The sequence below is a fragment of the Pagrus major genome, chromosome 5, assembly GCF_040436345.1.
Source record: "Pagrus major chromosome 5, Pma_NU_1.0".
NCBI classification, from domain to species: domain Eukaryota; kingdom Metazoa; phylum Chordata; class Actinopteri; order Spariformes; family Sparidae; genus Pagrus; species Pagrus major.
In genome coordinates, this window is record NC_133219.1 from 4157088 (window position 1) to 4184604 (window position 27517).

The 27517-nt window shown below is 39.4% G+C and overlaps 2 protein-coding genes across 2 annotated transcripts; both read right to left on the minus strand.

Moving 5' to 3' along the window:
• Positions 1-211: 211 nt before the first annotated feature.
• araf (A-Raf proto-oncogene, serine/threonine kinase) lies at positions 212-16897 on the minus strand. Its single transcript, XM_073465657.1, has 16 exons — positions 16823-16897; positions 14168-14382; positions 12709-12812; positions 12180-12282; positions 11710-11864; positions 9617-9715; positions 9368-9512; positions 8936-8963; positions 8058-8188; positions 7691-7893; positions 7232-7408; positions 5929-5975; positions 5448-5566; positions 3589-3720; positions 1957-2091; positions 212-1407 (listed from the first exon to the last, which is right to left on the minus strand). Exons 2-16 carry the CDS (start codon positions 14276-14278, stop codon positions 1267-1269), a joined length of 1830 nt encoding a protein of 609 aa, XP_073321758.1. The 5' UTR covers positions 14279-14382; positions 16823-16897; the 3' UTR covers positions 212-1266.
• A 346-nt stretch (positions 16898-17243) lies between these two features.
• Positions 17244-27268, minus strand: imp4 (IMP U3 small nucleolar ribonucleoprotein 4). The gene is made up of 9 exons (XM_073467137.1): positions 27191-27268; positions 25676-25784; positions 25496-25579; positions 25265-25374; positions 24672-24804; positions 23886-24040; positions 23696-23790; positions 23524-23597; positions 17244-17574 (listed from the first exon to the last, which is right to left on the minus strand). Exons 1-9 carry the CDS (start codon positions 27191-27193, stop codon positions 17462-17464), a joined length of 876 nt encoding a protein of 291 aa, XP_073323238.1. The 5' UTR covers positions 27194-27268; the 3' UTR covers positions 17244-17461.
• Between the last annotated feature and the right edge of the window lie 249 nt (positions 27269-27517).

Below are 27517 nucleotides of genomic sequence, written 5' to 3' on the forward strand. Positions count from 1 at the left end.
AATAATATGAAAAGCTCTTCTGTGTACACTGAAAATATATTGGTCCAAACAATTTAATCCTGTTCTCAGTCTGAATTTATCAACAAGCTGAGAGAATCCCAGTGGAGTAAGCACAATAACATTAAAGGTAACATTAAAATAATTTGTTTCAGGAATAAACAGTGTCTCAAGATGGGTAAGACTTCCTTTCTTTCTTTCTTTCTTTTTTTACAGACTTTGAAGAAAACTTGTAAAAACAATTTGAACTTGGTTTGTTGTATTGTTCCCAAACAATAATGTTTTAAGACCAAACAGAGGAATAATTGAATCAAGGTGCATACCTCAGCAGTGTGATACAGGATTTTTTTTTTTTATTATGGCCAATGTTTCCAGGCCCTGCTGGGGTAGATTGTTCACCGTCCAGACTTTCCGAGTCCGTTGCTACAAAAGGGGGACAATGGTTAACTTGGTGATTTGAGTGACAATGGAGTGCCTGCTTGACATATTTTTTCAGTTCTCAAGATATAGACACTTTCACCAAAGTAACTATTTTCATTTTTCCCTAGCTCATATTCAGTGTCTGAAGTTGCAAAGCAGTAAACACTGGAGCTTCAACTGACACAAAATGTCATATCTTTTACAAAACATTCTCAAACAGGAACTCCATTTCCTTTAAATTACTATTTTCACACCTCTGATCTCTGGTTAAATTTACACTGTATTTGACTGAAGGGGGGCATGACAGCCAAGCTGATCAAGTGACCTGAACCAGCAGCTCTAGCATTATGGCTAATGAACTGATTTAAAATTTTGGCTATGATCACAGTGCTGCTTAAACATCTGATTATGACTATTTTACCACTGAAAATCGGCAACACAGTTTTGATGTGCAAAACACGTCTATTTTTTACTTTTTCTCAAAACAACAGAAATGACCTCCTCATAGATCAGAATATCGAATGCTTCTCAACCTGTTTGATGGCTTTTCTCTCTTTCTCAAGGACTGAGCAGAGGCATTTTAACATACTAATTACAGCAGACAATTATTTCTCCTAATTAGCAGATCTTTGTCACTTGTTTAACGGAAAAGACTAAATTATTTGTTACGGTTCTTTTTGCATATACAGATTTTTGCGCCGAGTGCTGCAGCTCCAGGGCACTGCAGGGGTGGGGACTGAGTTTAGGAATGGCGGTCTGTCAGGACAGTCAGCCTGTGGCCTCTCTGAGGCATGAAATGCTGTGGGGTTGCACAGGGTATCGGCCTATCTGCCCAGTGCTGTCAGGAGCTTAAAGGGGCATCAGCCTGGTGGTGTGGAACAGGAGGGGGTTCAGGTCCTCTGCATGGACGGCCCGATGGAGCGATGGCTCCGAACGACTCCGTTCAATTTTTGGCAGCAGGTCTTGAACCTGCTCAATGGCTACCAGGATCTGGTGAAGGAAAACCAAATGTAAAGACAGCTGTTAATGACATTTAAGTACAGCGTTCATATTCATGTGGTCGTCACCCTTAAGCCACCTGGTTGTTTTTCCTGTTTACAGACAAGTGTGGATGCGCTCTATCTACTGATTATACTGTTTATATGTCGCCATTATCAGCATTTAAATTAAATTTCTTATCACAAGTACATTTGTATCATTCTTGCATTTCCACAACTTTTTAAAAGATATATATGACAGATGGAGCATAGCAGTGTCAACGTATTACACCAATAAGTAAAATGGCAAAAGGCACACAGCATCTCACACCACAAATGGATAGCCTGGATTAAAGGTCCAGTGTGAAGGATTTAGTGGCATCTAGCGGTGAGGTTGCAGATTGCAACCCATGAAGTATCCCCCGCCTCACCCTCCCTCCCCTATGTTGACCACTAACAACACAAAAAACACTGAAGGTCGTCTCAAGAGTCGGCATTCGTTTTTTTAATTGTAATTTTGTAGAGTAGCTTTTGGCTCATATGTAACAAATACATTCCTCACCTGTGGAAACAGGGGCCTCTCATCACGTTTGAACTTCAGGCAGTCAATGATCAGCCTTTTCATTGACTTGGGTGAGGTACTATACAGCTTACTGAGGTCTGGAGACAAGTAACCGCGTCCAACCATGAAGATTATCTGAGAAAGAGACAAAAAGGGCACAGTTACTTGAAATCAGTCACAGGAACTCTGCCATTAAGAGTAATTATGTAGAGAAAAAACAAGTTGAAAGATTTTTGCCACCAGGTTTAAAAGCCTTCATTTGATACGGCAGGCGAATGTGAGACAGCCACAATATAATGTGATGTATCCATCTGTTGGTCAGTTAGTGAGGCAATTTGTTCCAGAGTACTTCCACAACCATTGGAACGGCAATGACCAAAACCCCATTAAAATCTGCTCTAAATATTGATGATGTATGGAAGATGAAATTAAAGCTAGAACAGTCAGTCAATTAATCGCTCACCAGAAAACGTATTTGCAACTATTTTGACAATCAACATATCTTTTAATTTCTCAAGCAAAAATGCCAAATAATCACATGCTTCAGCTCATCCACTGATGATTTGCTGCTTCTCTGTTTTACATCAGTGTTTACTGAGTATCTCCAGTTTGATTGAACTATTGGTCAGACAAAACAAGCAATTTCAATGTCACACTTTGTACATTAAACAATTATTTCTCAAATTTAGAATATAAAATGCATACGATCGACTGATGCGAAATTTCCTCTTTTGCAACAGTTATGCACTGATTCCACCAGGCACCCAACTATGACCGTGCATGTGTGATGCACAGCATTTCAGAAGTGGAGCAACATGCCTGCCTGATATGGTTGACTTGCTCAGACTTGTGTTTCTACTACAGATGAGTAGGCTACTTAGTTAAATGTTTCATGCTTTTTCTGTTTTAATTATGTATATCGTTGTTATGCTGTAGATCCTGAGGCTACAAAGGGTGTTTTATTTTGAAAATTGACCAGATGCTCTATGCTGTACCTGTGTCTGACTTCCTGCCTGGCTTGATCTGCTCTGTGCAGCTTGATGTGACTTCTGCCCCCTTTTGTAAAAAATAGTCTCAGCGTGTATTATTTGCAGAGCAGACGGACAAATCTAAAATGTGGCGTGGCGCGCCTGGTGGAACCATGAGCATTGTCTAGGATGGCTACAATCATCTTCTAATCTGGGGGTTAAGTGTTGCAACATATCACAAAATCTCAAATGCAGAGAAAAAGGTTACTACCTGCCACTAGAATTAAGTGGGACACACAACCAAGCTGGATGTACAGTAGCCCTATCCGCAAGTAAACACAGGTCTTTTGCAGTGGTGGTTGAGAAATTTGCTCCTGTGCCACCTATAGCATCTTGTGGCTATAGATGCTTAGTATGTGGTGCAGATTGTTAGAAGCATGCAACCCAAATAGACTACTAACAATACTTACACAGTAGTGTATATGGCATTTGGTGATAGCCAGCTGTTCCTCATGATTGGAAGATAAATTGTGTTTTCAACTGGTATAAACACCAGAGAGGGTAAAAGTGAAGACACTTCATCATGTGCGAAAGATAATTTGGGATAATCAGATGAGACTGTGTCAGTGTTGTGTGAACATAAAGAGGAGTAGTCTCATGTAACCTGATCTCTGTTGTTGATATTGGAGTAAGGCAGGGTCCCTGACATCAGCTCGAACAGTACTACTCCATAGCCATATACATCTGACTGGAACGTATATGGGTTGCTGTCCTGCATTCGGATCACCTCGGGAGCCTTAGGATTAATTGAAAAGAACAAAAAGACAAAAATAAGCATTAATCATTTATAATTAATTTTAATTTAATTCATAAACTGCTTTGTGTAATGACTTTCAAAAATCTAACAATAAATTACACATGACTGGTTATCCTAATTTAGCTGTTACGTCTCAAATACAACAAACATATACACTGGTCAGGCACAACATTAAAACCACTGCCAGGTGATGTGGGTAACACAGATCATCTTGTTACAATGAAATCTAATGCTGGTAAACTTTGGGTCCTGGCATTCACGTGGACGCCACTTGACAGACACCACCCATCCAAACATTGTTGTCGACCAAGTAAACCCCCTCATGGCATGGCACTCCCTGATGGCAGTGGCCCAGCAGCAAGACAATGCGCACTGACCCACCACAACAACTGCTCAGGAATGGCTTGAGAAACACAATGAAAAGCCCAATGCTGTTGACTTGCCCCCCAAATTCACCAGATCCCAATCTGATTGAACATCTGTGGGATGTGCTAGAACAAGTCTGATCCATGGAGGCTCCACCTCCCTACATACAGGACCCAAAGGATCCACTACAAACGTCCCGGTGCCAGACACCACAGGACACCCTCAGAGGTTTCAGACCATGCTTTGACAGGTCAGACCTGTTTTGGCTGCACAAGGGGAACCTGCACAATATTAAGTAGGGGGTTTTAAAGTTGTGGCTGATCGGTGTATATGCCAACGTACAGTACTCGGCTGCATGTATGGATATGAAATTTAATTTTAAAGTATTGAAAAGGTTAACAATACAATTATCTACATTTACATCAACATTTATGTAGTAAGGTGCATCATGTCAAATTAGATCATTAAACATACAGAGAGAATTATTCTGAGAGACAGACGAAACCACAAGATACATCCAAGTCCATTCACTGGTGTCCTTAATCTGTTGAAATTCAATATGAAACACAATTGGAAATAAAGTTAAATGCTCTGCAGCCCTTTTACTTAAAAAAAGTTAACTGCATCTATTAGATAATTTGAAAGCATACATGCCAACAAAATAACAAAATAAGGGGGTGTGCTCTGCTGTGTTATTAACGTTTTAAGTCCAGCAGCATGAGCAGCCTCTCTGCTACACTCTCTGTTAGCTCCAGAGGGCCATTGTTGTACAAGACGCTGAGCAGAAGCAGAGTTTTTGAGGAAAAACAAACTGAGCAGACTTATTTTCTTCACCACAGAGTTTGTTTCACATGTTGAATGCTGTGGTGTGTGTTTGTTAGCGGTTGTCAGCTGGTCGTGTTTGTTCCTGCAGACCGCTGCTCTGCTCCGTTAACATTACATCGTAACATCTTGTGACGGCATAAGAAGTGCTCAAAAAAAAATGTGGCCCGCTTAATGTTTGTCTTGCAAAGGTGATTATCCAGTCATTAAATAAAAGAAACAATTGCAAACGCTGCCTTGCTTGAAGATGAACTTCAAGATAACTCTGTACTTCCCCTGCAGTTCAAGTCCTGCTGTTTTTGTTCGGTCAACATCATGTTATCAATAAACACTTAGAAAATTGATTTCTGACATTTATGAATCGATTCTGAATCGTAGGAGAGTAATTGAGATGATGTGAATCAATTTTTTTAGCCACCTATCTTCCTTTATGGAATTCTTTTATAAAAATCCCAGTCATTTTACTGGATGTGTCTTCATTGAATCAAAGTAATCATATGCAATAAAGAGAGGCTTACCATCCAGAGAATGGATCCACTGGGCTGTTCTACCTGTTGAGAGCCGCTCCAACGAGACTTCACTGTGGCTAAGCCAAAGTCACCGATCTTAACAGTCCAGCCCTCGTGGAGAAAAATATCTAGCAGCAGAGCTCAGGAAATATCACGACAAATAGTGTACATGTTCATGGTATTAGTTACCTATGTAAAAACAGGGCAATGTGTCTTATACTACCTTACCAAGTCATTGTTTTATTTCAAAGCCAATGTACCACAGAGTACAGAGACAAATAATAAACACATTCCTGTCCTAATACTTTGACTGTTCTATACATGTCTGCTAAATAAAGGTTATTTGCGGATAAACCTGTCTGCTAGCTGCAGTCACTGGTGTTCAAATTTGCCTTTGTAGTTATCAGTCTAGTCTACAGCAGTCTAAGCACAAAAATCGTATAGCGATAACTACATAATTAAAAGCTATCACTGGACAAAAAAAGGATACTGTTTGATTTCAGATCTCGATGAATTATGTTCTTTGCATGAAGATAACTGAAAGAGAAAAAAAAAAGTCAAAATCATTGATTTCATCTGTGTAGGCAAAGCTTTGACAAGACTAGATTTAAATGATTGACCCTCTGCAGTACCAGAAAGCAACAGTGTCTTTAACTTTTACCATTACTACACGAGTGCCTCCTGCACAATGTCTGACAATCAATTCCTTCATTTTACTTTTCAGACCATAATTGAAACCAGGGTTCATACACATTTTCCATTTCATTTTTTTTTTTTTTTAAATACTTTTCCAGGCTTCTCTGTAGATTTATTCATTCAGGTTCACTTGTTTTGTAAATGAATACTCATTCTGAATTTGATGCCAGAAACCCATTTCAAACAAGTTGGGACAGAGGAAACAAAAGACTGGGAAAGTTTTGGAATGCCCCAAAAGCACCTGTTTGGAAAATTCAACAGGTAAACATGTTCATCGTTGACAGGTGGTGGGATGATGATGATGACTGGGTATGAAAGGGGCATCCTCAAAAGGCTCAGTCGTTCACAAGCAAGGATGAGGTGGGGTTCACCACTCTGACCAAAGTTGAAGAACGACATTTTTCAATGCACAACTGCAATGAATTTTGGATTTTCAGCATCTACAATCCATTCCATCATCAAAAGATTCTGAGAATCCAAATAAATCCCTGTAATTAAGGGGTGAGTCAGATTTCCAACATTCAATACTGTGACCCATCTTAAAGGCAACACTGTATTAAAAAACAAACATGACTGAATGAACATGAATCTACTAATGCAAGTTAGGACTCCGCCATACAAAGCGATAGCCATATATCAACAACATCCATCATCCAAACGCCATGAAAAACACTCTGCTAGTACGATCAATTCAGTTTTAGAAATTCTGACATTTATATTTTAGAAACAGGATAGGGGCGACAGTCTAGAACTATTCCACTCTAACTTTTCTTTTTTTCCACAACTATCCAGACCTGGAAATTACTGAGATCAAATTCTATACTTGTGCACAATGTGATGGAACCTTTTGGAACAAGTTAAACAACATCTGAACAGATTTAAATTCATTAGGAAACTTTACAGTTTCATAAATGTAAATGTGTGTAGCATAAAGTAATTAATCTCTACTAAAGTAATGTTAATTCCTACAAAGGGCAGAAAGTTGTGTACTGGAAAAAACACTATATGAAACTGACACTTGATGTCTAGTCTGGTTGGGTAAGTGTCAGCAGTGGGTAAGTGGTGAGGATGAAATGAAATCTAGCACCAAGTCTTACTCCATGCCCTGTGCTGTCTGTCTGGCCACATCAATTCGACGCATAGTGTCAAACTTGGTTTCTGTGACATGCAGATGGCGATACAAGCTGCTGCCTTCACACCACTGTGTGATGATGGCAAAGTTGGGCTTAGTCATGTAGCCCATGAACAGCAGGATGTTGACATGCCGGGTCTTCCTGCAGAGAAGAGAAATGGTAATAGTGTTAGAAATTCCGTTTTTCATCCACAATCAGATTAAAATGAAGGTAGGGTTATTAAATCCTTATAATTGGTGCACACCAAATTATTATACACTTGACGGTCTTTTTTTTCTTTCAATATTTTTACTGATTACAAAAGAAGTTGCATCAGTAGCGTCAGCTATCGATAACGAGTGCGAACATATTTATCATTGTTGCAGCTGTCAGTGCCCTTTTCAAAGACTTTCAGTTATGTAAAACACGGACAGCATTTCTCACCTCAAGACCTGCATTTCATTTTTGAAGGCCTGTAACTGCTCTGGTGTTGGCTCTGTGACTTTAAGGATCTTGATTGCCACGTCACCGTGCCACTTGCCCTTGAAGACTGTTCCAAAGGAGCCAGCACCTATCCTCTTCTGAATGTTGACTTCTCTTGAGTGGACTTCCCAGTAGTAACTTGAGTCTCTGTAGCCCCCTCGGTGCTGAAACAACACATGGACTGAATGTTTTAAACTACTAATGCACGCCATAAGTACCTGGAATTTTTACTTAACCAACCTTCAAGGGTTTTGCTGTCACTATTAACTCTCTAATCACTTGTCTGAGGACAACCAATGGCCTGTGAATGAGGTTAAAGACCACATACCACTTTCTTTTTGTCATCGGACGAAGAGGGCTTGCGCTCCTTGTGCTCTGAAGGAGACTTGGGCGGTCTCCTCCCTGGAGACCCGAGAGAAGAAGGTGGGCTGGTGGAGGGCTTTGGTGAGGGCTCAGGACCTACAGGAATGGGAAAACAGGAGCTGAAAATTTTTCAAATGGAGAATGACACCACATGTCATGTCAAAATGACAAGGGTCCATTGGTTTTTATGTGCGCAAGTTTTGAGACTACTTTAAGGCCATAGAGGAGCATTTCTCCCCTTTATCAGTCTGTTCTTTGGTGCAGCAAATGAAACCTCTCATTTATTTACTTTTGATACATACATTTTCCTGATTATAACTGATGGTTTTCCATGTCAACCTCGGGCTGTAGGCTCTTTGAGAGTGACATTTTTGCAATCAGGACAATGCATAGGAGCATTAAAACCTGTTAAAGTTGATTGCTACCTGCCAATCAGGACTACATTCTGCAAAAAAATTCCCATTCATTCAATGTTACTATGGTGTCCTCCTGAATTCTTCACAGAATGGAAACATGGAGCTAGCTAGATAATGGTAGCAACAGTGGACACCAAGGGTCCATCATGAATTGCGACACAGTTGAGGGTCTTTCGTTGCATGCCACCACCATTGTGCAGAGCAGATGTAAAAAGAGAAACATGATCAATAAACCTATGTGTTGTAGTGGTGTAGTTAGTCATGAAGCAGGCCTATTTAAGAAACCCACCAATGGCAGGTGACCTCATTTACTACCTGCCAATGTAGATTTTTACCAGCATTTGAGGAGTGCTAATTTTGGACCCTGCAAATGAAGACAAATTCTGAAACGGGAAGGAAATATGAGGAAGAAAAATCTAAAACGTACCAATTGTGTTGTTGAATTTTAGTGCTTCCTAAAAAGGAGAAGAGACACAGTTCACATCAATTCAAATTTGATAACTTAATACACAGGTTAGTAAGGATATTGAAGTCAATGGTTTTTCATGCCTTCTTTATCAAGACCAAAATTTTAAACCACTGGATTGGTGTGAAAATGGCCATATTATCAGTTTACACCAGAAGCAAAACACTGTCTACCAAACTAACAGACTATTTATGATGAAAATTGTATCATAAAGCTAGTCAAAGCTGAACGTTACAGGTGCATACCGTACTCCGGAATTTCTTTTCTCTGCACCAGGTGGGATTTTGGTTTTATAGGCAATGGTTAACATAGTTTACCTGTTCAGTTGAACAGTTACATGACTACATACAAGTAGCAACCAATCAAAACATGGACCAAGCAGCCAACACTGACCTCTATAATGCTGGCACCAGCAGGGCCCACTGTGCTGACCATATGAACATTGGGAGTGGAGGTGGAGCGATGCCTCTGTAAAGACTGGCCATCTCCACCCGGCATGGGGAAGCGAAAGGCCGAAGTCGGGGACAGGAGGTCCATCCTGAGTGGAAAGTAAAAAAAGTCACAACATGTATTTGAATATCAGTTTCACTGATTAAGTCTATACTGCTTTAATCTAAATATGCTTTTAGTATGGGAGCTTACCCTGCAGGCTCTGGGGTTAAGGCTAGGTTGCTTTGTGATGGGGAATTTTCTGGCAATAATATCTGTGGGTACTCATCTGAGCAGGGATTGGGATCACACCTGGACAAAACATAGTAAAAGGGATGGGACAAGACCAAAGAGACATAATGAAACCAGGTGTCAACAGGGACACTCATTTATAGACTTCAAGTTAGTGCACCTCTGATTATGTGAAATTACTGCTCTATTAACACAGGCTCTCTGACTCAAAGATGAAGGCCAGATGATAAAAAAAAAACGCACATCAGAAACCACACACCAACTGAACAATTCAGTGCTTGATGTTGTTTTCTTTCCAAAAAACTGAAGAAAAAAAACAACCTCAACAACCTCTCTTCCAATGACAAAAGTGATTAGAGCTGAAACGATTACTCAAGTAACTCAAATAATTTGATTACAAAAAATGATCGAAGCAAATTCTATGCCTCGAGACTTTGTTTAATTCCTATCACCCGCGTTATGTGGCCTGCTTAGCTCAGGGATCACTTTTTCACACGGACTGTTATTGCGGACACACACCACTACGTTCAGAATTGAGTGGGCGCAATGGCGGAGAGCCAAGAAACCGTCCGTAAAAGACAGAGAAGGTCCAAAGTTTGGGATCATTTCACACTTAAAAAAGAAGATAACAAAGTGCAATGTGTCTACTGCAAAGCAGAACTGGCATACCACAACAGCACGTCAACAATGATTCAACATCTGAACCGAAAGCATCCAGTTGTTAACACCAGCTCACCAAGCGTCGCCGACACAAGCTAATGTAAACATTGATGTTAGCTAATTCAACGTAGCCTACCATCGCTAGTTAGAGTGTATGGTATTTGTAGAGGCTGTAGCCTGATGTCGCTATGACTAGATATCATGTTAAGATGTGGAAACTAATTTGTGTTAAATTGCAAGAGAGTAATAGCCTACACCAAATAACTCCTTTCAACACACGCACGCACGCACGCACACACACACACACACACACACACACACACACACACACACACACACACACACACACACACACACACACACACACACACACACACACACACACACACACACACACACACACCTCGTCTCTCTCACTCTCCCTCACGCATGAGTGCACACACAAGCAAACACACACCCTTACTGTGTAATACCTGTATGTTTTTTTCAGGAATAAAAGCCAATTGCTTGGTCTATTTAACAGGCCTGTCATTTTCGTTATGCATTATTTGGTATTGTTGTTTAATAATGCAAAATTATTTTTTATTAGATTACTCGATTGAGCGATGGGATAATTGGTAGAATACCTGATTCTAAAAATATTCGATAGCTGCAGCCCTAAAAGTGATTCTGACATGATAAAGCTGACACTGGCAAACAAACACTGACTATATCACCTCATAAAACAGGTGAATAACAAAGACACAAAGATCAAAAGTCGAACTGGTATGATAATGATTATAAAACAGTAACACATTCTGACATGATCGTGTTCATCTGTGGACCCTTGACACTGGATAATGGCTGCATGTTTGTTTTGATGATTTACACCTCAGCACCAACGATGTTGGGGAGTTTTTCCTTCTTCACTGAGTGAATACTTGTCTTTAATATTGCCTTTTTTCTGCTGGTCTAGTCCTAAACTATTGACTGTGAATGTTAAAGCAAACAAAAAACCAAGACAAAAAACAAAGAAAGTGAAGATGCTAAAACTGGGGAAGACAATGAAATGTGGCTTACTGCTCCTGAAAAAGCTGGGAAGGGGAATTTGCACCAAGATGTTTTTCCATCTATTAAAGCAGGTACCGTTTATTTTATTTTGAACACATGTATGTCAAGAAAAACTCAGAGTTCAAGTGGGAAATTCAGCTTTCCCCTTCCACCCCATCCATGCTAGGGGTGGTAGGTATGCTAAGCTGACAGCAGCAAGTTGGAAAATACCTCTGGCCATTGTTAGCATCATATGAACAGAAAGGCACTTGGTGCCCTTTACTTGTATAAGATCACCAAGTGCCTAAACCCACTAATAAACCGAAGAGCTTTACTGCATTATCCTGAACATTTATTCAACTCACCGTTTGCTCACTGTATCCATGTCCACACACACAGTAGGGACCTTGCTACTGCAGTGCTGGTGAAATTTGTAGCCACATGTCTGACATCTGAAGCCGTTAAAAAGAAACTTGTGGCAAAAATCACAGTAAGCCAGCTTGAAGAAGGTTTTCCGTACCTGCACAGATAAAGAGATCGCAAAATGCTCACTTTACAGCAGCAATAACACCACTATTTAGGAAGGGCTGCATGACATGGCCAAAAAAACAAAACAAAGACAAAATATATGGCAATTATTTTGACAGATATGATTGCAAAATGATACCAATTTAGTTTTTGCATCACAATTGCCATTTTCACTGAAAAACTGATGAAGTGACATTTGTTGGGTCTGTACTAAAAGTTCCAGATGGGTTAGTATTCTGTTAATAGAAGGCATTTCATTGAAGCCATAAACCTGTACACAGGGTAGGTGTGTTTGATAGCTACTTACAAAGTTGTGCATGGTGAGGGGAATATCATCCAGGACCTCAACTAAAAGCTCCTCTCCAACCAGAGGAGTGATGTCTGTGTCCCAATCTGTCAGTCTCTTACGACTGGAGAGGAAAAGATGTGAGTAAGTGAAAAACATAATCAAAAAGAAAAGTTTGTACATATTATCACTTTTAAAACCTATAAACTTCCAAATCTGAGGTTGTTTTGTTGGTTATTAATGTTAATGTTTTTTGTCATAAATATGTAGTAAAATATAGTTTAGCACATGATGTTTAAAACACACATGACAAAAGTAATGTCTATATGTAGGTACTGTATTTTTACTTCAGTTTTGCACCACAATACTTTTGCATCAGTCTCAATAGTTCACAAATATATCTACAAACCGCACTGTACAATACAGTGATCTGAGACTTATGATAATTGTTTGGTGTTGTCTCTTGATCTTTTCTGTAGGCAATAAGGAATGCAACCCATTATTTCTATGGTGTGGGAGGACATTCATGCAGACAATAATGCAATCTTACCCTTCCAGAAGGCGAAATACAGCACAGCACTCTTGGCTTAGACCTCTCACTTTAAGTGCTTTATCTAGACTCTCGTGCACAGTCTGTCCTTGGCGAACATTCACCTGAGAACAGGAAACTGTATTTGAGCATGTGTGCCTTTGAACTGACATTCATTGGCTATGTAAAAAAGGTAACAAGGAGGCAGATTGAAAGGTATAGGACAGCTGCACATTGAATTGACAGAGACACTTCACATGATTCATTTTTGACAGAAGCTCCCGCAGACTAGATCTTGAGTCCAGTGTACAGATCATTTATTTCTCGGATAATAGTATATTCCTGTTCTGACCACAACAAAGTTATTTGAGCCAACACTGTGAGATGTCAGTCAAACACAGCTGCTGATCCATTGATATCACTACACAAGGTAATTGTATATATGCATTTCTAGCACAGCAAAAATTACACACCATCTGTGGAACCTGACACCAACTGTCCACAAGCTTACTCATCACATGTGAAAGATGTCATATTCAGTGTGAGTAATTACTAGTTACAACCATCAGTGCTAGAGTAACTTTTTCCACAGAGGTGGTAATAGTCAACTATCACTCTATAATAGGGAAGTAACAATACCAAAAACTCACAGTATGATATCATCACTATAAATAGTCCATGATACAATATTTATCATGATGGTAAAAAAATAAAACAAAGAAAAAGATAACTTGAACAATGTTCTAATAATAAATCTGATGTTTACAGCATTTATTTACAAATAAATTGTTTGCAATTTATTTGTACTTTTTACTTGAGGTACTTCTGCTTTCCTTCTATAGTAACATAAAAGCAGCTGGCCATGACCTATGCATGTGTAAAAAGTAGCCATGAATTGTTTAGCGCTAGGTGAAGCAGACAGGCTGGGTGGCAGAGCAATGGCAGCCTGTTTGCTCCACCTAATGAGCCGAGAGACACTCTTGCAGCAAAGGGCAGCTCCGGAGGATGAGTGACCCCGACAAGAGCAGCACAAGACCGGGAGAGAGGAGAAGAGGGCGGTGCGAAGAGGTCAGAGAATTACTACAGCTCAAACACTGCCAAAAACAGACATTACCAAGGCTAATGTGTGAGCTAACAGCTTGAGTCTGTCTTCTTAAGCAGTATGATTGCGCCCTCTGCTGTTCCAACAGAACAATACGATGACAATGAGAGAGAGCAGAATGCATTTATACTGATTTTTCCTCGTCAGATCCATGAAATTTACAAGCAAAAAAATGAGATATGTTGGTAGATAAACACAGTCCCTTGACAGTACTGAAACATTATTTTATGCAATATCGCAAAATTCTGTTTATTGTTACATCCCTACTCTAAAATGTAGTTACACTATACTCACTCATATTTGTTATATGTAAAAATGTGTTTTTCTGAAAAGGGCGGCTGTGTCATTGATAAAGAGCAGTATAGAGAATCATCTCACCACTGTCCTCTGTTTATTGGGGAGGTAGACTCGGATCGTGCCCCCACCTCGGGGTACATCCTCTGGACTAGTCTCTCCCGAGGAAGAGTAGGAGGAGGAGGTGGAGGACATGATGAGAGATGGGAGGAGCTGGGGGATGCAGGAATTAGACACCACAACCTCAGGAGAGCTTCATGCACCGTGGGATCCAAAAGAGTTAGTCCTTTACTTCGAACCTGCAACAACATGGACATATTTCAGTTTGCAGACAATATACCTCTCTTGTGGAAATAAAGTGGATCTGATTTTTGGCCCAGAAATCATGATGATACCATGGGTTGACAGTGGAACTTTTTAAGGTTGATTTCTAAGAAGTAATATCAACAAACACCTTTTCAAACCTAAATCGACCAAAGAGAGTTTTCAATTTTGGGGGTGTTAGGGTTAGGTTTTTATTCGCGATGAAAACACCCAGGATAAGTTGATGGTGGTTTTCATTAATGACATACGAGTATCTTCTCATGAGTGATTTGATTTAAAGGGGGATCCACATTTTTCCAGTCATTACAAAATCCTAAGCCTGTCACCATGGCTTAATGTTCAGTTTGCCTATTGAAACCCCCACAAAAAAGTTAATCAGATTTGTGTAGTTACTATGGATTCCAAACTCCAGAACGATACCATTCATTTTCCTTTATTAAAAGCAGGGAGACCTATGATGCAATTAAAAAACTATACAGAACTATAAAGAACTATGTTTTTCTTCATATTTTGCTCTATTACAACTTTAAATTGAGTGTTTTATTATACAAATTAGTTTGTGTTGAAAAAAATGTATCAGGTTGGCTTCATAAAAAAAATTACAACCAATGAGGTGTTGTTCTCTACAAATAATAGTCGATACTCTAAAAATGGCCTAGCTGTTGAAAGTCAAATCAGATTGTGGATTTTGAGAATTGTGACAATCCTATACAGCACAAAGCTGTACAATCTATCAATATCAGCAAAGGGCATGAATCAGGACAACCACTTTCAGTTGTTGTCTCCTTTAATACAACCAATATACAATATATCATAACTTAATCAAGATAATAGGTTTCCCAACACCCAACCTCTTGGAGCTCAACCGTAAGACCATCATGTATGTTGCACATACAATAACACAGGACATCACACATCCACTCAATCACCACTTCACTGTACTCCCCCCTGGGCGAAGGTGTGGGTCCCTGAGGTGCAGAGGGGCTCAACTGGGCAAAAAAGGCTGGTACCCGCAGCTCTGAACAGGGTGACTCGCTGAGGGAACTACAATTACTGTCTTCAGGTTCTTTTGCCTGTCGTTGTTGTATGCTGTTGTGTTGTACTGTGTGATGACGTGTGTATAGTGTTATGTTGATTTTCACTGAGATGTATTGAACTGTGAAAAAAAAAAAATCCCCATGGGGCCAATAAAGTCAAACTGTCAGCAAATGCCAAATTATACATTACCACAAATTATGATGAAATAGTAGATAACACTGATTACTGGCAGATAATAGCGTTTGATGACTATTGAATTATCAAGGAAAAATACATTGATGTGGAGGGAGGGTGGTGAGGCAACATTGCCCCTGTAATGAAAGGTGAATCCAAAAGCTAAACATGCTGACAGCTGAGCAGGGATAGCTTCATGTCTTGAATAACAAGAATCACTAGTCTGCTGGATGGCAAGTACTTGAAAAATGTGACTTCATAATGTTATTGAAAATGCTGTGTATGGTGGATACACCAAACGAACAGTGGCGAGCTCTCATTCCCACGAGGTATAGCGTAAATATTCGTCCAAGGGGAGGAACACAATTATTTTGTTTCGGATTATGACAGGCGATAATTTACAACAGAGACTAGCATGTACCGGGTCTTAGCTTTAAGTTTCACCCGTGTAATTTAGCGGCACAGTCAAACGACAACGATGTTTAAGGTTACGGCTAGGGTTGCCTATCAGAACAAACAGCTATAATACCGAGTTTCCCCTAAATCATAAAATCTGCCATGTACCCCGCCAAGCTCGAAAAAATAATGCTGAAATGAAGTGCTGACGGACAAAGTTGCAAACCAACCAACTAGCTAACTACTCGCATGATGCTAAGGCTAGCTGACGTTAGCCAGTTAGCTTAGCAAGGGATTTGCCTGCTGTTCAATATGACATTTCGAATTTTGGGAGGCCATGTTTCTCTCGGGTCGCCACTTAAACGACTTAAGCTAACTAGCCAACTACTTTTATTGGTAACGTTAGCATAGTTGCAAGAAGGTGAGAAATGTAATGCTAACGTCGCAAAGTTATCAACGCTTTTGTAAATTCCCCTCAGCTGGGCTTGAAACTGTGGGAGCTAGCTGGCTAAGTGCTGACTGGACTGGGAGAGGAGATTATCTGGCTAACTCAGTGACTAGCTTTACTGTGCTTTTATGCTGCCTACTCTTAGCCAGCTAATGTTAGCCAACTTGGGGGGGGGTTTACCACCGCGTCAGCTTGTTGCCTACTTCTGGTACCTTCCCAAAATACGATACCCTTAATTTTTTAATTGACATGCGTAAAACAGCAAGACACCGCTGTCTCTATACATCTGTCAGGATAAAAGCAAAGTCTGATTCCGTGACAGCGTTTTAATACAATTAGGATACAAGTTAAACTCTTACCTGTAGCAGCCATCTTGAATTCTCTCAATCTGAAGTCGGATCTGTCAAGAACTTCGGGGAAAGCGGAAAACCTCGGAAATGCTTCGTCTTCATTGGTTGACTCTTGTAACTGCGTGTTTTGATTGGACAACACAGGCTGTACATTTATGAGGTGGGAGTTGTGAGTGTACGGTTTTGTCACGTAAATGAGCTCCACTATACATTTAGCTCCAAGACTGTCGCTCTATTATTTCCATTTAAACAAACAAGTAAATCAATAACTGTATTAGAAACTATTTAGAAGCAGCGTTGTCTTGTTATTTTATACACTTAGTATATATTTACATGTCATTTATATTTGCATGGATAAGCATGTGTACTTTTTTCCACTATGGCCAAAACAGACAAACAAAAAAAGATAAAAAGATGCAATTGAGCCAGCTCAGGTTTATGGAAACACATTTTATTACACAACATGACAACAGTTGTAATACTCTCTGTAGAGTGTTTATTAGGTCTCTGTTAGACAATGGGTTTGTAAAAAGTTTAAATTTACCTAAAGAATACCATGACTCATAATGATGCTACTCAAACCATCACTTGTCATTTTATAGTCCAGATTTTGTGAGATTTATGTAGTCCAGTTTGTTTCATTAGTTCCTATTGCACACTAAGGAACCTCCTTTTCTTGGCTGTATGAGTGTAAGCATGGTGGCGCCACTCCACGTCTGCGGTGCTTTCATTCTCAAGGGTGCCGAGTTTGATCATGTACACTAGACAAAAAAACAGAAAGAAAAAAAATGTTCACACTGCACAAGAAAAGTGGTACTACAGAACTCCTCATTCCACACTACACCACGTTATTTTTCATCCATGGGCTGGTAACTCTTCAATCAGTACAAAGAGATCGGTCTGGACTGCATTTGCCTGGCTTAAAATCAAGGCCATCGCAACACCAACATTAACACTGTGAGAAACGAGACTAGGTCAAAAACAAGTACATGGCTGGACTGTGTCTGGTCAGTTTGGTCCTGGGGTAGTCAGTGGTAGAGTACACCATTTGAATTTCTAGGTATGAAATACAAATAAAAAAACAGCATAATATTCCTTTGTCAGGCACGTGATAAGTTAGGATGAGTGGAGGTTTCATTACATTAACAAGTTGCATTCACAGATTTCTTGTTTTATTAGTTATACTCATTGCCATGACAGCTGTAGACTAAAGAATATCTATTGCTGAGATCTACTGACTTTGATTTAATTGAGAACAAATCTTCATTTTAGCTCAACTATTCCCCATCTTCAGTTTCCTTTGTCTTATTTCCAGTGACATTTACAATTTCACCTTTACAAAAGCTTTCAGTTTGATCATTTCCATTTTAAATTCAACTTTTTTATTTCCTCACTTTAGCCTACATTTGTAGTGTAACATTTTAAGTTTGCTTTTTCAATTTACTTTTTTTTTTAAGTTTATTTTTGATCTGTATATTCCTAGTTGTGTAATAAAACAATACTCATTTTAAATTGGATTTATAATTGGATTGAAAATGTTAATTATGACCAAAAATCTCCTCCATACAGAGGATACTCAGTATGAACGCACCACATTCATAGCTCAACAATCAGTAAACTAATGGTTACTTTTAATCATTAACCTTGTCTCTATAGTCAGTTCCATTACACACAAGGTGAATGAGGATGAGAGATGAAGTCTGAGCTCAGCAGTCTTGGCGTTTCTCCACCCGTCTGTAGGCTGACGTGATGCACCTTCGCTAGATCTTTTAGAGATATTTCTTGCATTTCTGCCCGCACATACAGAGGACTTGTTGCACTTGTGGCAACAAGCATCATTCGTATCCGCGGTTTATGTTTTCTGCAATACATTAAGTTATTTATGGGACAGAAGCTGTGTTTACCGACCCAGATGAGGCCCGCCGGTATGCGGAGCAGCACTTCGGATCCTCAGGCAACCTGTTATGAAGGCGAGGCCAGGAAACTGGCTACGAGTGTAAGATCAAACTAATTGTCAGTTAATAAGGGAGGGATCCTATTTATTCCACTGAGTCCATCTGTGGATGATCGAGACGGACTCAATTCTTTTTTGTCACTTAGCTTTGAAAGGGTACATACTGTATGTGTGAAGTACATGTCTGATTTTGTTTTGTTTTTTACCTTTTTTGTGCAGAGCTACCGCTTTAGGAATAAAGAAGTTAGTAATTGAGAGCTTAGGTTTTGGATATTGTATCCATGTTATTATTGTTTTGCTAGGTGTATGTTTTGGGATTTTTCTTGCGAGTTCAGGTAGTTCAGGTTAGGATGATAAGTGTCTGGATGGGGGTGGGACAGGTGTGAGGACCGCATAACGCAGAACTGCAAAGATTTAGTCCAGAACAGGAGGAAGCCAACAGGAATCATAATAAATAACCATTTCAATGCAGGATACATTTGATAGAGAAACGAACAGAGGGGAAGTAACATTTTGTACCTGGAACATAAATGGGGTTAATGAGCCAGTAAAAATGGGTTCTATCCCAATTAGAGGCACTTAAAGCTGATGTGATTTTCCTACAAGAAACTCGTCTGAAAAATGTTGGTCATAATAAACTAAGGTGTAGATGGATAAGCCAAATACTTCACGAGAGTGAGGGGGTCAGCGCAGAAGGGGAACTCCTCTTAAGCATCAATCTAATATACAGGATGAAGATGGGAGGTATGGAATGGTTGTGGGGGAAATGCACTCAATTCCAATAACACTATTAAACATGTATGGCCCAAATCACGATGATCAAGAATTTTTAGACAGGTCTCAGGTTTGAGCCCAGACATATCCACTACACATCTAATTATCGAAGGTGATCTTAATTTAGTGTTAGACACGTCTTTTACTCAGAGGATTATAAATATGAATGCAAGAGGCCTTATTACAACATGTATGGATAATATGAATTTATGTGACATATGGAGGATCCTAAATCCGACAGGGAGGGAATATTCCTTTCACTCTAAAGTGCATAATGTATATTTCAGGGTCGATTATTTTCTGGTGGATGGGAAAGTACTGCCACTTATCCAGGATTCAAAATACCAAAACATTATTGTACCTGATCACAAATTAAATTATTTTTTGAAACCAATGACAATGGTGAACGTTAAAGCATATATTAGGGGATGCAAATAAACAAACTGGATGACTGCCAAACAAACATCCCCAGAAAAATACAACACTATTATGACGCTCAAGTATCAGCTTAAACAAATACTATCGAAGAAAATAAGCAGAGCTTTTACCTTTACTAAGCAAAAATACTTTGAGTTTGGCGATAAACCACACAAATCATTGGCAAGACAATTGCGTAAAATAGAAAATGACAGAACCACACATAAGTCAAATGCAGGTCCAAGAGATATGCAAGAATTTCTAGATAAGCATAAATAACCAACATTAGATCAACATCACGGTAGTGCCCTCAATGCTGAAATTACATATGAGGACATTTTGAAATCAATAGGGTCTCTAAAGAATGGTACAAGTCCAGGTCCAGATGGATTAGGAAGTGAGTTATATAAGAAATTAAGTGGTCTACTGGCCCCTGATATACTTAGGATGTTTAAACAGGCACAAGAAGATGCAGTTCTGCCACAAACATTGAGTGAGGCAGTTATTACTTTAATACTAAAGAGAGGGAAGGATTTAGAGGAAGTAGGTTCCTACGGACCCATCTCTATTAAAGATGGACCAAAACATTTTGGCCAAGACTCGAGCCAGAACACTTTGTTTGTTAATGTGCATACTGATCAAACAGGTTTCATCACTGAAAGGAGTTCTTTTCTCAACTTCGCCGCACCTCCTTGCTGCCCTGGAAAGGTTTCAGATGGGTGATGGTTTTTTTTTCGTGTATCCAATTATTATATAGCAACCCCACTGCAAGAATACTGACTAATCACATGTTATCTTCCCATTTCAGGCTTCACAGAGGCACAAGGCAGGGTTGCTTACTTAGCCCTTTACTGTTAGCTTTGGCTCTGGAACCACTTGCGGAGACCATTCGATGCCATCCTGCTAGACATGGATTTAACACGGAGTACACTGCTAACAAGATTTCCTCGTATACGGATGCTATTTTGTTATTTATAGCCCAACCTCAAATTACTATACCGAATATCTTAGCTGTAATTGAGTTGTTGGGCACATTCGCTGGATATAGGGTCAGTTGGGGTGAAAGCAAACTGATGCCCTTAAGGCTAGAAGATTATTATTGGCTCAGGTCACTCCCTTTGAAGATTGCACTGGAAAAAAAACACCTATCTGGGACTTGTCATTACTAAAAAATCAAGCTCTCTATTCAAAGAACACTTTTTTCCCCTTTTAGATAAACTCAAAAATAGCATTCAGTTTTGAAAGACACTTCCAACATCCCTCCTGGGCAGGGTGAATACAATCAAAATGTTTTTTCTTCTACAAGGACTTTACCTTCTCCAGAACATACTAATATTTCTCACAAAAACCTACTTTGAAAAGTCAGACTCAATAATTCTTCCTTTTGTATGGAATTGTAAATCCCATAGAACAAAGAAAGAACATTTGTGTAAGTGCAGAACACGTGGAGGACTTGCACTTCCCAATTTTATAAATGAGTATTGGGCTACATGTATCTGTTCCATCGCCGTCGCGTTAGATGATACAGCTTTGCTCCCGAGCGGGCTGGAGATTGAATGGGAGGACTGTTTGCCATATTCAATTGGTGCAGTAATTTTATCCCCAGTTCCTCTTAGCGGAACGTCTTACAAACATAACCCGGTAATGCATAATATAATAACGATTTGGAAACAGATGTCAAAGCACTTTAAACTCAGAAAGATCTCTTTCTGGCTGCCAATATTAGCAAATCCTTCCTTTCCTACACCCTGTCTGGACGGGGCCTTTAATATATGGAAAGAACTTGGGATATGTAATGTAGGTGATACATATGTAGAAGGATCACTTGCATCTTTAATCAGCTACAACAAAAATATGATCAAACGCTATTTGTTTAGATTCTTTCAAGTCAGAAATGATCTACATCTACCTCATTTTGAGAAGGCTGGGCCAGTCCCTGCCTAATACAGTTTAAAATCCTACATAGGTTACATTATTCCAAAGAGAATGACATAAAATCTTCAAGATCAAGATTGCCTTTATTGTCATTGGACATTAACATGTCAATGAAATTTCCATTGCAACCCCCGTGTAAGAAGATAATAGAGATTTCTCCTCTGTGTGAAAAATGTGGCACGCACGATGGTAATTTACTTCATAGTTATGCCTTTTGTTGCAAGATACAAAGTTCTTGGAGTGATATCTTTAATTTGATGTCCAAGATATTAAAAAGGTTCAGATTGTCCCGGATCCAGTTTTAATCATTTTGGGCACACCTAAAGAAGCACAGAAACTGACACTGGCACAACAGCACTTCTTGGCGTATGGACTTGTCACTGCTAAAAAGCTTATCCTCTTATTCTGGAAAAAGAAGGATGTCCCAACACTGAAGTTATGGCTCACGGAGCTGATGGACACACCTTGAGAGGATCCAGTTCTTCATTAAGGACAAACTATAAGACTTTGAGAAAACCTTTGGTATCTTATCTTGCAGGACAAGTTGAATCTTGTTTGCAGTCCCGGGTGGTTTGTTAGAGGTAAGGGATGTGGGTCCTTTTTTTGTTTTTTTGCTGGTACCTGTTTTTCCTTTTATTCATTTTTAATTTTTGTTCATGTTTTTTGATATTTTGTTTATATAAACAATTATTGTGGCTTGATATTTTTTAAATGAAGCTTCAAGTTCTTTGTTATTTCTTGTAAAAAAGTGTAATTTTGTCGTGGCACCGCTGTACCAGCCTGTCCAACAGTCGTTGGAACACACTGTTTCAACTGATTTAATCATTTACAATAAATACACGACATAAGACAACATTTTACTGACGGTAACATTTCACATTTTACAAATACAGTGGCCAATAAAGGTTTCTTCTTTGACTCCTGTGGAGAAAGTCCCCAACACGTTTTTAACTATTTGGACCTTCTTGTTAATTCAGCAAACATTATACATGAAGATATGTCTTTTGTTGTGTATAACACTGGGGCCCCAGTAGCTCAGTAGGTAGAGTGTGCAACCCATGTACAGAGGCCTTGTACAGCCCCCTTCTCTCTCATCCCATTTCCTGACATTTCTCAAGCTTTCCTGTCAATAAAGCCATGAAAAAGGCCAAAAAAATACTAAAAAAACAAATGTCCAATTGGTTTCTACCACTGATGTACGTGTTTTATTTGCATATAGAGCGGAGAAGTGAGATCCGATCATGGGTGGTCACTCGAGACGCATGTCAACACTCATGTTAATCCCAGACCTAAAGCTGTCCACTTGTGATTGGATCAGTCAGAACGCATGATGATACCAAACGTAACCAGCCTCTCAGTGAAGTTAGATTTATGTGCGGGCAGGCCAAGCTGGTCCGTCCCTCGCACAGTGAACCGATGACAGCCTCACAAGAAAAAGAGACCCACGCACAGATTCATTTTGAAAGGGCATTGGCCATTGGGGGAACGCCACTTGACTGTCTGGGCCACTCCTGTAACTCGACAATCGCATTTGTAGGCCCTGCTAGTCCCGCTATATATTTGCAGGGAATGCCAAATACTTGAATAATAATCCAAATCCAAAAATCTCCTTTTGTCAATCCATACTTACATCTCATTTCAAACCTGGGTCCTACTTCTGTCAGCTCAATGTTCTTGTGGTCTGTTTTTTTGTAGGTGTGATGTCTGTAATAGTAAATAAAAAAACATTACTTTTAGGAATGTTTACCTCAAATAACAGCAAGTATGACATTAAGACATAGGGAGTCAATTTGCACAATGACCTAAAAGTGATGAAGTCCTCTTGGTTGGCAAATGTGATTACACGCCTGCTGTCCTCCTTCGGCACTGGAAAAAGATACTTGAGGATATTCGATACCTGTGTGAGCAGAATTAATTAACTGTATGCACAAACAAGTGGCGAAAGAGAATATCAGTGGCATGTGTACAGTGCATGGTCCAGCAGTTATTCACCCTCTTGCCGAGTCTTGAGGTGAAGTTGTGGAAAATTAGGTGGGGGTAGGCCTCAGACATGGTGCCTATGTCTGGAACATCGTGCCTCATTACCACGTTGTAGAGTGTGAAATAAGCCGTGGGTCCAAATGGCAAGTGGCACACCACCAGGCCATCTGTAAATATACAGGAACAAAATACATTGGATACTTTAAGTGCAGTTTTTCTGTACTGACTGTAGTCTACTTTCATATTAGTACTGTGATTACAGGGCGCACTCTACAAATCACATTGGACCTTGTTTTCCAACAGTCCTTAAACCACTTTAAAAGTGTTACATTTTTTGCCATGGAATTGGTATGGCATTGCTATTACATTTAGTGCTACTGTAACACACAATACAACATATACGTACAGTATATATATACACACATGTATACACACACCCTAATATATATATATATATATATATATAGTACACATATGTATGTACCATATACTAATTCTTATAGTAGACTGTTTTTTCAGTTTGTGTACAAGTAATTAGATAAGATTCAATACTTATTAGTATTCCAAGATGTTCTGTTCCACCCATATTCATCATTAGATCAAATCATTTGCAGAAACAAGCCGCTTTTCCTTTGTACATTCGGCATCCTCACTTTTTTAGTATACTTAATTTTTCCAATTCAAACACACTACATACCCTAAACATGCTATGAATTACTTTGTAATTTAAAAGTGGGAGCTTCATGCGTTTCCTGTAGTACACATAAACACAGCAGAAACTGAAGTAAACAGGCGTACCTGGCTGTCCCCTTGTTTCATGCACGATGACGAGGTCTGTAACATTGTTGGCTTTGCAGGCTCGCACAAGTGCAGCAATCTCATGGTTTCCTCTGTTCATGCGCTGGGCTCCAGGGAACATTAGCTTTACCTCCTGTTAAAAGTTACATAGTTACACATCATTCTTCACTCTCTTTTAAATATTTCCTCCCCACTGTCAATGTTTTAATAAAGAGAAGTCTGTCAAAGAGTAGGGTATCTGAGTCCTGGCCCTGCTCTTTTCTCTCATCAAAGACAGAAATATAAAAAACTATGTTATACAGAAAAACGAGAAATGAGAAACTCCGATGGCTCTGTTGTTCACAATTCTGTTCAGCATTTAACAAGCATCAGTCACTCTGTGGCTAACCTCAGTGTCGGCCACCAAGAGTTCCTGTAGCTGTGCGAAAATGATAATCAGTAGCAAGAAGCAGCCTTAAACTTTCCCTCATGTAGGATTATCTATCTGAGACCAAAAACCATGAGCTTTAAGTGATACATGGACATTATGCAGCTGGATTACAACGTTCTCTCTGTGCCCGGCAATCTGTCAATCTCTCGGACCCTCTGCTGACCTTGGCAAACATTTTGAGTCTGGAGCTGGGGTCTCTGGATGTGGTGACCATTAATTTAGGATCTTCAACTCCGGCCCATTTATACTCATCATCTATGTGTGAGCTGACACCTGTAGAGGCAAGAACCAAGAAATCAACATAATGATGATTAAACAAAATGGGATGAACACTGATACAATTGTGCTATCAGACAGGATGCTGTTCATTATGGCAAGAAAAAATAACACTCGCCTTCTGCCCCTCCATCGTCATACTCAAGTAGATTCTGTAGCTGTAGAGCTTCCTTGCGTACCTCAGTTGGAAGAACAGAATTTTCTGCAGAGAAAAATAATTTGTGGTAGAATCATTTACACTGCTGACCACATGTCATATAAAATGCAGTAGGAAAAAAATTGAACCATGCCATCCTACCATCAAGTGCGCCTTTCAGCTTCTGTTTCTTGTCCTCTATTGTTCGGAGCCTGTCCTCTTGTGCCTTCCTGTACAGGTACTCTCGTCGCAGTCTCACCTCTCGACGAAGCTATAAAAACATTACATTAGGAACGTTATCCAAATGATCTCAATAAAAGACATGCAGGCTCTAATAAGACTAATGTCATCATGATAGGGAAATGTTAGCTTGGTTCAGAAGCCTGCAAGGAACACCACAAATTATATTATTATGAACATTTGTCTTAGCATTTTGTTTTGAAGAAGTAGCATTAGATGGTGGCAATGTTAGAAAGCTAAAATCAATCTTAAATGATAAGCTCGCATAAAAATGAGAATGCAATCATGCTGCTGCTCAATGCTTATCACCCCCATGCCAATTGAAAGTCGGGGGAAGTTAGTCCACAAAACATTTCTGGAGCTTCACAGCAAAATAGTGTTGCAGCATTCTCCTGAACAACTGAAGTAGCTGGGGACTTGTTATAAAACGTAATACCCAAGTCTCCAGAAGCCTTGATATCCTAAATCGAATTGAAAAGACGTCATTTACACGCTGTTGAGCGTGTGCACCCATTTCAGATGGATGTGTGCACTACGGCTTATAGCTTAGCAGCTACAGTGGAGATTTCATCTTTAAAATAGGGTATCCGTTTTTGATAATTCAATCTGGGATCTTGTGGCATCCTCAGACTTGGATTGTGCCAAAGGAGCTGTATGAAGCCAATTTTTGTTTGTTGGACTTTTTTTCCCCAGCTACTTCAGTTGTTCAGGAAGATGCTGCAACGCTGTTTTAATGTGAAGCTCCAGAAATGTTTTGTGGACTACAAAACTTCACTTGACTGTCCATCAGCACAGGGGGAGGAGATAATGACTGAATTTTAATTTTGGGTGAACTGTTCCTTTAATTCATTTTATAGACGTTCCTTAATAAGCGACACATTTTCAATAGCACACATGCGAAACGGCAATATTTGTTATTATCTATATAATCTACAGTTTTAAGCTGTGGGAGTTGTCCCAAAGTTGACACCTATTCTAGGTGATAAGCTGACCTACGTTAATGCCGAATCCAAATGTTGCATTTGATTAAAGGAAATACCCTGATTAGCCATGTTTTACCAGGTATAAGGGCTAAGAATTAACGTTAGGTAATGATTAACCTAATTTTTAAATGTAGTTCTGGGTGTGCTCTTTGTACTAGCCCCAAAGAGGCTATTTCCACAACTACAAGAGCTAAATATAACTTAGCTAGCCTTATCTAGACTATGGTAACGTATAACCACACAAAACATCCTCGCTTTCTAAACTGACTCGGTGGCCCAGACTGTGATGTTTACATTCAGTGAGGATGAACGCAGATGAATTATCAGAATATATAAGTTAACGTCACCGTCACCTCGGCTGCTATCAAGAAGCTCCGTTCTTCACTACAGTCATTTCATATCAAGCTATTCAAACACTTTATCGACACATTTTTTAAAATGATTTTTAACTTACCATGATTTTTCTTTAGCTAGCAGTTAGCCAACAGCACTACTCACATGGAGTCAGGCAGACATGCGTATAAAGGTTTCCTTCATTGGCTCATAAAGGAGCCAATGACAGCACTCGATACTGACTGACAAGCTTTTCAAAATAAAAGCCCAAGATTCAAGGATTTGGCCATCTTTCATGTCAGTGCTGAGTTTAGACTGACACCAAAATATTATGTGAAAAAAATCCTCCTTTCTAAAAAAGTTATCACTACTATGAGTTGTAACAGACTCTTTCTGGGTATAAGTTATTAAAACAGTTCTTTACTTGATATGAAAATAAGATACCACC

Bases quoted from the DNA above. Each gene is read 5' to 3' on its own strand.
- araf (XM_073465657.1), bottom strand. From the start codon at position 14,278: ATGTCCTCCACCTCCTCCTCCTACTCTTCCTCGGGAGAGACTAGTCCA. The intron at 7,409-7,690 runs GTGAGAAATGCT...TCTTCTCTGCAG, and splicing joins AATGAAATGCAGGTCTTGAG to GAAGACCCGGCATGTCAACA. The intron at 2,092-3,588 runs GTTACATGAGAC...TCTCTTTCTCAG, and splicing joins ATATCAACAACAGAGATCAG to ATAATCTTCATGGTTGGACG.
- imp4 (XM_073467137.1), bottom strand. The intron at 25,580-25,675 runs GTAGGATGGCAT...TTTTCTCTGCAG, and splicing joins GCTGAAAGGCGCACTTGATG to AAAATTCTGTTCTTCCAACT. The intron at 17,575-23,523 runs GTAAGTATGGAT...TTTTTTGTCTAG, and splicing joins ACCCAGGTTTGAAATGAGAT to TGTACATGATCAAACTCGGC.